Source organism: Arabidopsis thaliana, chromosome 5 (genome assembly GCF_000001735.4).
Source record: "Arabidopsis thaliana chromosome 5, partial sequence".
NCBI classification, from domain to species: domain Eukaryota; kingdom Viridiplantae; phylum Streptophyta; class Magnoliopsida; order Brassicales; family Brassicaceae; genus Arabidopsis; species Arabidopsis thaliana.
In genome coordinates, this window is record NC_003076.8 from 8,698,491 (window position 1) to 8,710,826 (window position 12,336).

The following is a 12,336-nucleotide window of genomic DNA, read 5'->3' on the forward strand; positions in this document are numbered from 1 at the left end:
ATCAAGACAAACATTCGAGTTTACGGATTTATGGTAGACGACAGAAAAACTTCTCATATTCCCATTTAATATTTGAACGTAAAATTGGCCCCATTGCATATTTGTTTTTATCGAAATAGATAGATAAGTAATGCACTTGAGGTATTTAACGCAAACATGCAGTGTATTTGAATGAATATATATTCGAATTATGAGAGAGGAAACAATTCACGTATATGAGGATATATACTATTATATAGTGGCAGAGTCTGAACATATATGTACCAAGATTATAAAGAAAAAAATATATAAAACATTTCACTAAATTTTTTCAGAAAAATGTATCGTTACAAATATATTTGATAAAGATGTATATGTTTTTCAGTACAATAAACATATATTTCCGCGAGATTTTTTTTTTATTTTACATATCTATGGACTGTGGTGAAGAATCATCTTTTTTAAGAGTGACGGTTATAACTGAAAAAAAAAAATAGTTTTAGAAATAGATAAACCAATGATTCTTTGGCAAAGAATGTGAAAAAAAGTTTTCATATCTCCCCCATCACGCACAAGCACGATTAGTAAATCCTTAAGTAAACTAATTTAAATCATTAAGACATTGTTAAGTGTAAGATTTTCTTTGATGTGAAAAAAAAAACTATTTAGAATACACACTTGATCAAAGGCAACTTGACAAGCATAGCATGAGCTAGAAATGAATACCATAAACATATAAAAATACATCAACAGAAAAACAAAGAGTAATTGGATGTTAGTGAAAAAGAGTTTCACCATATAAGTCCATGTTTGGTCGTCTTTCAAACCAACACCTTCACATGAGATTCTACATTTCATCAACACCATCATTCTCTTCTCCATTATTGCCTTTGACCACTTTCCTCCTTCTTTTTTATTTTGTTTTCCTATATATGTATACACTCACGTAGAAAGCAATTAATATATATCTAGCTGACTCACAATATTAATAGATCTTTTGAGTTTCGTTCTTTTTGTTTTAACCTATCAATAAAAAAAACTAGCTAGTTTACGTACAATAAAAGTTTTCAGTTTCTTATCAAGGATTCCTGCATTATAAGAACTGTGGAGATAACAGATTCGATGGTATGTTCCTACTCTCATGTAGATGTTAAATCAATACTTCTTATCTTAGATTTGAAACTAAATTCTGCGACTAAAAAAATTCGTCTTTCAATTTACTTTTAAGCATATTTTGAGTTTGGATAATTTTGCTCGCTTCAATGTCGTATAAATTTCAGCGTAAAGGCTTTTACTAATAAGAACGAAAAAAATGCTTTGCCCGAAAAAAAAATAAAAAAAAAATGCAGCTTGAAAAGTTACTATATGTTGTCTTCTGATGAAATTTTGATTTTCATAAATTTGTTTATTTTTGGTTAGACAAATATGAAAACCAATTCGTAAAACATCTACTATAAGAATGTTTATACCATGCAATAATAAATAAGAAATAAGAAGATTAATTAATTAACAAAACGAGATAGAAAGGTTAAGTAAGTAAAAATATCTAACACTAAGCAATGGAGTTATTGAAATAATTTAATGGAGGATAAGAAAGCATTGAGTCTTATATATAGATTTATCATTGGGACTAGGAACATAAAAGTTTAAATGTATAAGAAGCAACGTATATATATATATATATCACTACAAAGATAAAAAGGCAAATCTTACCAATTTTGACTACAAAGTTTTTGGTAGGAGTGATTTTCTAACCAATATTTATTTTGTAGGAAATTGAAATTAATTTTTCTACCAAATAAGCCGTGAAACAATTATAGGAACATTCTTACAAAAATCATATAAAATATATCGTTGTATAAAATTTGGTAAGACATTGAAAAGAAAGTCATGAACAGTTTTTTTTTCTAATTTCCTACGAAAAGTTTTTCATAAGATTTTCGAAAGAAGATCGTAAGAACATTTATTATCAATTGAATTATAAGAAATTTGTAAGGTTTTTATAAATATGTCGCAAAGGACCGTCTAACAAGTATGTTAGGTAGAATACTTTTTAGATATATCAGTGTAATAGTATTTATTTTCATAGGAAATTGAAAAACAATTTTATATAAACCTATTTCACATTTGTTAAAAATACAACAACAAAAAAGTAATCATCTAAAACACACAAAAATTATTCATTAAAAAGAAATATTCTTTGTTCTCGAAGAAAAAAATCATTGTTTTCGGGCATAGATGGACAAGAAAGAATTTGCATCTAACTCGTTGCTATCTACAGTGTATGCGACCAGCCTCACAGAATTCATAACCCTCGCAATGAATCAAAAGTCTTGTATAAAACTAGTAGGATTTTTTATTTGTGTCCAATATGTGATAATAATAAATTTATCGATAAGGCTTTAGTGTGGTCACACTAGTATAGAGGCGTAATTTTGCAGAGTTACAAAGTCATGTATTATCACGGGAAAAGCAATACATACAACGTGGGTAGTACTAATGAAAATATCCTAGATAGGGTAGAAAAATCTACATTCGCATAAAAGTCGGTAGGTACAGTTCAAGTTATTTACGATGCATATAGAAAAATATGTAGTCATTACCAGAAGATAGAAATAGAGGAGAGGAACTAAATTTAGAAGCAAAAAGATTTTATGATATGTTAGACGTATCGAACAATCTGTTATATGAAAGTTGTCGGGAAGGACATTCTCCTTTATTCGTTGCAACAAAGATGATGAATATAAGGACGTATTAGAATTTTTCTAAAGATTTTGTAGATGTTTGGTCCAAACATCATCCTTGTGTAAATGGCTTGGCCGAGCATTATCTTTCCCAAAATCGACCCAAACATCTACACAATCTTCAGACAAATTGTAATCCGTCTTTATATTCATCATCCTTGTTGCAGCGAATAAAGGAGAATGCCCTCATATAAAGAACTCTTCGATGCATCTCACATATCATAAAAACATTTTGCTTCTAAATTTGATTCATCTCCTCTATTTCTAATTTCCATAAAAGATTGCATAATTTTATATATGTATCATGAACTATTTGAACCGTACATAACTCCTCTTTTGTGAATGTAGTTTCTTTTACCCTAGTTGGGACATTTCTACTAAAACTACCCATGTGGTATGTATCATTTTCTCGTGCTAATACCAAACCTTGTAAATCGGCAAAATTCTGTCTCTTTATAGGTGTGACAATATTAAACTTTATAGATAAATTTATTGTTATCACATATGGAACAAAGACAAAATATCCCTCACTTGGAAGGGATCTCTTCTCCAAAGGAGACGAATTTAACCTGGTGTGGGTCTCGCCTCAGAGAGATGTAGGACCTATGGACTTGAACTTCCATATATATATATATATATATATATATATATATATATATATAAAAATATATCCCCCACTTTTTAAGCAAGACTCGTGATTCTTGCGTCGTGGATTCGAGGAGGTCTATCGCATACTCTGTCGTCATCAACTTGTTTTAGATGCAAATTTCTCATGTCCATCCATACCCAAAAATGATAAATGTTTTTTTCTTCGAAAATATAGAATATTTTTTATTTTGTTTTTATATGAATTTTTTTTTTTAATGAATAATTTTTGGGTGTTTTGGAATGAATAGTGTTTTTTGTTTTTTAGATGATGTTTTTCTGTTGTATTTTTAATAAATCTGAAATAGGTTTATATAGGAAAATAAGTTTTCAATTTTCTACACATTTTTTACCCATTTCCTACGAAAATATATACTATTACATCTATCTATATAAAATGGTCTTCTACCTACTAACATAGCCAACTAGTATTTGTTAGACAGTCGTCTGCCACATGTTCACAAAAGCCTTACAAATTTCCTACCAGTAAATTGGTAGGAAATTGTTTTATGATATTCCTTTAAAACTTTTATGACAATTGTACGTAAGAAACTGGAAAAAAAGTTTTTTTACTAATTTCCTACCATTTATTTTTCTAATTTTCTACGATAATATATTTTTGCAAGATTTTCGTATAAATTTTTCTACGACTTTTTGATGCATTATTTTGTAGAAACATTACTTCTAGTTTTTTACGAAATAAATAATTTATAACAACTTTGTAAGAATTTGGTAGAAAATTACTTATATTAAATTTTTCATAGAAAATTTGGTAATAGTTGGTAAAACTTTTTTTTTTTTTGGCAAAACGCGTGTACTCATAGAAAAATTGGTTAGAGTTGTCTGTGTAAATATTTATTTATTTTGGTCAAAAAACACATATCTTTCCAGAACCCCTCTATCCATTGGTTTTGATGGCACGAGATATGTGCTAGGTAACCTAGTCTAGGTTTGTTTGCCAATCTGTCGAGTATCTTGTTTGAACAATATTCTTAGCTAGCTAGTGCCACCCAAACTTCCTCGGAGTAAACGCAAGTGAAGAAAAAATGATCTCGAGTTTTTGTCTCAGTATTGCAAAGAAAACACGTATCCGAATTAAATTAATGGAATGTAACCTTTTTCTGTTGATCTCATGTCGCGGTCGAGTTCCGCGGGAGTGGATTATCCCTTCTCCACCTCTAGTATACTCAAACTGAACGTAAGTAATTACTTTACGGTCTTCACCTACGTTTATTGTCATGACCTTCCGAAAGCCTCCATCATCCCAATTAAAAATATCTTCTACAAGGGTACCCTCGCCATGGAAGCTCCTACAAAATCAGATTTTCTTATTCGAAATTCCTGTACTCTAATATGCATTCCAATGGAATTAATTACAAGGGTACACTGGCCATGGAGGCTCACAAAGTTTTCTCCATCTCTCGTAAACTTAAACTCTTGAGATCCTGAATGTATATTACTATGAGAAAATCTTTTACTTCTCCCGTATAGATTGAGAACTCAAGGTTGAACAAGCGTTGCTCCCACATTCCACATTCTCATACGATCCCTTGTGAAGAGTCGATTTAGTACCGCTAGCCACACACAAAAAGAGTGTCTAGGCGTCGCGTGAGTAAACCATCCTTCTTTATACCAGTTGATTTGATAAAAGCTTATGTATGCTGGGCTAGCGTTGGATATATATGCCAGTATCTAGTGTTGGGATTTTTTATCCGAGCCGAACCGGTTTTTGGTGCAAACTTGGTTCAGTAGTCGAGTCGGTTCAATTCGGAGAGATTTAAAAATAGGTTCGGTTTTTAGTTCGGTAAACTGAACAGAACGATTAACCGATTTTTTAAAAAGTAAACCTAAATTATACCAAATTTTTTGCTTAAAACCAAATAATAGGTTCACTTCGGTACAATTTCATTAACCAAAATAAACTGATAACCAAACCGAATCAAACAGATTATCTATTCGGTTAGTTACTATTAGATTTTTCAAAAATCGAGACAATGAACCGTTTAAACCGAAATAACCGAACTCACAGGCATTATCTATAAAGGAACAAGCAAGCGTTTAGTGTTCTAGACATGCATACCTGACGGACATGCAGACATAGAGAAACAATCGTTTAGTTTTTTTTTTATATATTATAATTTATAAACCTCAATAGAACTAAAAAGTTTCACCTTTATCTTCTTCTGGATCACAAGGTATTTTATGCACCCAAGGGCTGGAATCGATAGCTCAACTAGAACTAAATGAAAATAGATATTTAACGATGAGAACCGATGTTAAGACAAATGTGAACTTATTTGACGGGAGTTTAGCAACGTTCATAGATAACAAAGGATTTAAAAAAATATATAAAAAAATGAGTAGTTTCAAATATCGATTTGTAATTTGAAATTGTCCTTGAATTATCCTCTTGCATGCATCTCAATCAATTCAATAAGCATACTTAAATTAGGTTAATTCTCTATGATTCAAGTCTTGATTCATTTGGTTGTTTAATCATTCTTATCAAAAGATTTTCATTCTTTTTACGACAAGTTGGATGTTATGAATCTGCATGCTAGCTTGAGAATGATAGAAGGAAGTGTTTCGAGAGATCTTTCTCTAATATTTTTATGTCTATTTATTTTGGGAAGCCATACGTGAAGTGAAGTCGTGAACCTTAAATCAGAAGCTCATAATTAATAGTTTTTCTTTACATACTAACTAAAAATGCTTTCATTCACTTATTTCTTAGAAAAAATTCTATATATCATTTTAACCTTAAATTTCTTTATCTAAAAGAATTCAAATTAAAAAAATTGTATACTCCGATTATTGAAATTACACTGAATATTGGATCCAACTATCGAAGTTCCCAACCGGCTCTTCTGTTCTTTAGCAGGAATATCGATAATCAACTCTTTTTGAAAAAATGAAGATAATCAACTTAAACATGTTCAAACTCATAATCTCTATAAAATATTAAGTAAACCAAATGCACAACTTCACATTAACTAAAGATGTTTTAGAAATAAGCTCAAGAACAAAAACCATACATATAGGTGTGCACTACTTTTGGTAAAACTCGATCGGGTGAACAAAATAAATTTACAGTTTACTAACACGAGTTGAATACGAAAATAAATATTCTATAAAAAGAATGGAAAACATACATTTTCATGTGAATCTGAATCGCTACTTTTTACCCATTTATTCTTTATTTGGTGAGTGCAGTGAAATTTTTATTGGGGCAATATAAAACCATCCTTAAAGGAAAAAAGGGTCACAGAAGTTCAAAGAAGTAATGATGAAGAACTCACAAGCATGCCCATTATTTTAAATTCTCTCCTTTGCTGCTTCAAAATGCTTTAAAAAAACAGAATAATGAGATAAAACTATACTTTTATAATTCCCTCTTCTTTATTTTCTTACTTTTTTAGAAAGTTTGTGGGGAAACAAAATCAATTTCCAAACAGGTACGTCGAATAATCATTATAAGGTTTATTCGATAGAGACCTCGATCCAAAAAAATAATATCACGTTGAGATTCTAATGTGTATCAAATAATATTGTTTTGACACATTTTGTCTCATATAACTGGTTATTTTCTTCTTTTACTTTATTTGTTGTTAATGGATCTCGGAGAATATACATAGTCACGTAGTCAATTTCCACTTGTTACCAAATCAACTGTGATCGCATGCATTCCTACGGAACTTTGAGTTAAATAGTTTGGAACATCTTTAAAAACTGTATTTCTTTCACCTCAAAAATTTACTTTTGGAATTAAATTGTAGAATTTATGTATGATAACAAAACAATATTTGAGAAATAATTGAGATTCTGTCATCTTAAACTTGAGAATAATGAAATCTATGTCTACAAACAAATTATCTGTACCATGCAAAGAAATCATCTGTAGATTTAATAGAAAATAGTTTTTCACGATTTGAAAAGAAACCTTATCAAATATAAGTGGTCATGCAATTTTGTGCTTGTAATTTGAGTAATATAGCAAGTTAATTTGAGAATGATCAGATTTGTTGTTTAAGAAAGAAAAAAACCTATAAGGATTATCAAATTTATTGTGTCGAAAAATAAATCATCTATTGCATGCAAATAATTAAGGTGGCAAGAAAATCTTTAAATCCAAATAATTCCTAACGTCAAATCATTTGTCTGCTGCAATTTAGATGCATTGCATGTGTACTGGTTATATCGCAACGAGCTTTAACCATATTGAATTGCCATTATTTAGCTATTTTGGCTTGTTGCTAACAACTGATATTATATTATCGCGTATATGTATGCAAGAAGAATCAACCGATCGTCAAGGATATATTAAAGCCTGCTCATGTTATGTTTTCCATTCTTTGCTAGAGAATATTTTTATTTTCGTATTCAACCTTAAGGTAGTAAATGTAAATCATATTTTGTTACAAAAGTTAAAGTAGTGGTCGGAAAACACTAGTTTCCTTTTATTCGCATTACAAACAAAACAAATAAATAATAGGTTTGGACTGTTCGAAGAACAGAGTGTTCTAAGGAAACAGAGTAATTGCAGTCAAACACCTATTTTATGTAGCTAAATTATTTTTTCTATTTTAATATAAGGTGCTAGAAAACACAAATCCCTCTAATTAAAAAGTTGGATTTTATGGTCGTCAAGCCACAGCTAGGGACACTCTTTTTCTACTTAGCAGCAATCCCAAATTACCAAAAATAAAAATAAAAAAATGAAGGCCCACCGTTGAAAAATTAGAACATGCATGGAACAAAACCAAAAGCTAACTCAAAATATTCAAACTCTCATCTCTCTTCACTACTTTAGATATCTTTCTTCTCATTGTTGTATCTTTTCACTACATTAAATTCCCACTTTTTCACACACGAACACATGTGTAATTTTTAGTTTTTGGTTTCAAGTGTTCAATTGGTTTACATGGAGAAAAATCAGAAAATAACATTTTTTTATAATACTATACATAACATAGCATATGATCGATTGCTCTTATAGAAACTAGAATCAGTGTTTCAAAAGAGGCCAATTCAGATCAAAATGTCTTGAAATTAGCCTTCTCTCACTACTACTCTCATCACTTACGACGCCGTTTTTGTGGAAACAAAAATAAAAATGAAAAGAATACGCTAAAACGACAAGGCCATTTCTCACAGCGTCTGAGTTGGTAAAACAGAGCAAAGCTCAATGGAACCGTAGTGAAGCAGCTCCTCAATCATTTGCTCGATATGATCTTCCTCCAATGGCCTAAAATTCTGTTGCATATTCGCATTTCCATCTTCCCACTTGATCTCTGTCGTCTCCGTTACTCCTCTGTTCAAATGACTTTCGTTAGCCGTCACACCGTCACTGTCCGCGGATTGTGATCTTGCGGTCTGCGTTTGCGTTTGTGTTTGCGTTTGCTTGGTCATTTGAAGAGAAGCCATGTAGCATTTGTGGAGTTTAGCGGTAAGAGTTGCTGATAGAAGCTTGGAAGAGGAAGTAGGAATGGCATTAGGGTTGTATGGGAAATTAGTACGAGCTCTCGGGCCACACATTAGCCTAGCCGCCTCGTCGTAGGCCCTTGCTGCATCCTCCGCTGTCTCAAACGTCCCTAGCCAGATTCTTGTTTTCCTAAAAAAAACAAAAAAAAAACAAAAAAGTTTAGCATTACTCAAATAAAAAGCGACCGAGGGTAATTTCGTAATTTGAGAGGATGATGAGGGAGAGTTTTTACAAGAGAGGGTGACGAATTTCGGAGACCCAAGAGCCCCAATGCCTCTGTCTAACGCCTCGAAAGCGTTGTTGTGGTCGTGCCATTAGTGTGAATGGTAAATGGAAATAGGGTTTCAGGTGAGTTTGGTGTGTTTGTGGAAATGTTTTGAAAGAAGAAAGAATGATGAGAGTGAAGGAGCGTTTTTGGAAGAGTGAAGGGTAGCTATATAAGTAGTGTTGGCTTTAGCTTCATGAGAGAGAGAAATGTTTTTGTGTTAAAATTTTCTTTGGCAATAAACTGGCAATCAATTTGGTCCTAAATTGGACCCACACCATTACCAATACGACTCAGAAAATCTCATGGATTTTGTTTGATGTGAGAGAGAGAGTTATATTAATTTATTTAACTTAAAGTATTCTTAAATTTACTTCATTTGTTGTATTCGAAGTTGCTGCGACATGGGCAAATGGATTATCTAATTCTGTCACATATTATAGTGAAAATTGAAAGCTTCGAAACTACATGCTAAACTGTCGGAAAAGTGTTTTTTTTATTTAGAGATATTTTTTGGAAAGTATTATCGTAATTTATCTAAAAGTTAAAATAGAATTTAAATTATGAATTAACAAACTTATCACAGTTTTTGTTAGAATACAAAATTACAAATGTTCAATAGTTTCATATGAATTTATTTCTGTAACAAAAGCTAATTTTTTATCAACAAATATAAATTAATTAAAACGGTTTAGAAATCAAACCTAAGATAATTTAATCCAAACCTTTTTCTTTTCCTTTTGTCCCAAGTTACACATATTATACTTAGACAATTATAGTTATAATATCCTAAGTTATGGGGTATTTTTAAGATAAAACTAATAAATAGCTCTAAATATAATAACAACCCTACGTATATAGCATATATATTTATCAATTATTTTAATTTTCCCATTGTGAACAAGTTGGATCCAAAGAGATTTGGCTGCGGTGAAACTTCAAACCCACTGTACCTATTTTCACATGGGTTTGATCATCACAACATGTCTCTATATCATAGATACTGCCAAATTTTTCCCCAACTAATTAATAATAACGATAAATAATTGGAAAATATATAGTTTGATAACTAGCGAGACTCTTTCATCACCATTCTTCACCCATGTGAGCCTTTGATAATGACTCAATCAAACACCCAAAACCATCTTCGATTATCATCTTCTCTTTTCCCTTCTTTAATATTATTTTGTATTGTTATTATTGAAACAAACCTTAATGTATTGTCATCATACCCATGATTTCTGAGTGTACAGTTTACCTACGAGTCTGCGACCTATTAAAAAAAAAACTCTAATACATTATTTTTCAATTAAAAACATAGGTTTAATAATTAATAAATATGTGATTATGCCCATTACTGAAACTTGGAGAGGGAATTAGTATAATATTGCATAAACTTATCTACAATTTTTAGATAGTAGTATATGTTAATTGTATAGGGAATGTCACATAGTAACCACTTCTTATTTGGGTTTATATATGGATGTTTTTGTTTGCCAATTTATCTTTTGTTCGACAAAGTTTCATCAAATAAAAGTAAAGGTTATGTCGATCATATTCAGTCGCACGCATATTTAAAAAAAAAATAATCTCCAATTGAGACTATATCCTTTTAGAGTCAATTATAATTGGAATAAGAGGTAATAGAAGAATATGTTGGGCAAAAGAGTGTGTAGGTAGAATGGATACATCAAAATAACAAGTGCCAAATATTATTAGTTCAATCCAGTATCAAATTGATGAAAGAATCCTAGACCGCAATTATGACGACAAGAAAAACAACTAGAGAAGGTCATTAACTTTTTATCAAATAATTGATCATTTTCACCCTACTAATAATCATTCTTAACCCTAATAATTATTCAACATATGCTTTTTTTTGTCTGTATATTTGCATCCATGTCCATAAGAAAACGAAAAAAAAGAAAGTAACTTATCTCTCTCGGTGGTGTAGTAAAAGAAGGATGGTACTGAATGCTAATATCAGCAAGTTACATAATGGAAATATATATGTACCTTTGAAATAACAACATTACTACAACTGTAATTTTAATTAAACAAAAATAATTTTGATATGTCTAACATATTCGCTTTTACTTAGGTAACTATTCTTTGTTTCATACGTGGTTTAATTGTATTGGTCGATCAAACAATATAGCAAAGCATGTGAGGGTGAGAAGCTAGCTAGCTATAACAAAGACTGTTTTTATTTTAAGTTGCATTGAGGATTTTGTCTCTTTGCTACTATTTTGGCACGTGTGAGTAGTGATGACTAATCTTCCAAGTTTCAACTAGTACCATACCTCTGAAAGAGAAAAAGTATTCAATATCTATCTCCCAAATGCATGGCAATGAACAACAACAAAATAAATACACAATGTTCATTAAAAAATAGATTAAACAAGGTATCATCCTTATAAATTGTAATTGAAGCAAATTTGTCAGATTTACACACACAAAATGTGCTACGGTTTTGCAACTCTTATAATATGAATTTAACAACTAGATCATTCGTTAATTATGTCTAGATTGTTTGTCTTTATAGCATAGAGGCTCATCATATGTTTGGTGACTCATATTATATAACTTATCTTAATTGTTTTTTTTTTTTTGTCGACTTGGAGATAATGAGAAACTCGAATATATACAATTATCTTTAACCATAAAAAAGGAAAACATTTAACAATTAGTGTTTTGGGACTACATACAAAGTTATGGGAAAATCAGACAAGAATTATGAATAAATATGAGTAGGGCCTAGGTCGTAAACGCGTGACATGGGACCCAAAACGACATAGATAAACATGGGTGATGAAATGGTTTTGATTGTGATTCATGTCCTTTTCTTTCATTCAGCTGTAAATTAACTATATATACCAAAATCAATCTATTTTAAAAATTATTTTAAATAATCACACTCATATAATATATACTTTCTCGGTTCTAACATATAGTTTTGTTTTTTTTAACCGCGAACATATAGTTTTGTGCGTTGCATTCTAGTTACTTATATGTTAGCATACACATTTCAGATCAGTTAGTTTGAAGAGTAACTATTCAAGGTCACTTCTTTATGTTTTATGATCATCGATATTAAAACCATTAACCAAACAACAACTTCCTCCAACACTTGTTTGTGAAGTCAAACGAGTCCTTTAAATGTCATAGATGATTGAAAATGACTTTCTCTAGTCACACTATTTGCGCTGGCTCTAACTCTA

The 12,336-nt window shown here is 30.8% G+C and overlaps 1 protein-coding gene across 1 annotated transcript; it reads right to left on the reverse strand.

Annotated features, from left to right (window-relative positions):
- Positions 1-8,254: 8,254 nt before the first annotated feature.
- On the reverse strand, positions 8,255-9,395 carry ESE3 (Integrase-type DNA-binding superfamily protein). The gene is made up of 2 exons (NM_122428.3): positions 9,083-9,395; positions 8,255-8,979 (listed from the first exon to the last, which is right to left on the reverse strand). The coding sequence occupies exons 1-2, from the start codon at positions 9,163-9,165 to the stop codon at positions 8,517-8,519; spliced, it is 546 nt and encodes a 181-aa protein (NP_197901.1). The 5' UTR covers positions 9,166-9,395; the 3' UTR covers positions 8,255-8,516.
- Between the last annotated feature and the right edge of the window lie 2,941 nt (positions 9,396-12,336).

Bases quoted from the DNA above. Each gene is read 5' to 3' on its own strand.
- ESE3 (NM_122428.3), bottom strand. From the start codon at position 9,165: ATGGCACGACCACAACAACGCTTTCGAGGCGTTAGACAGAGGCATTGG. The intron at 8,980-9,082 runs GTAAAAACTCTC...TGTTTTTTTTAG, and splicing joins GAAATTCGTCACCCTCTCTT to GAAAACAAGAATCTGGCTAG.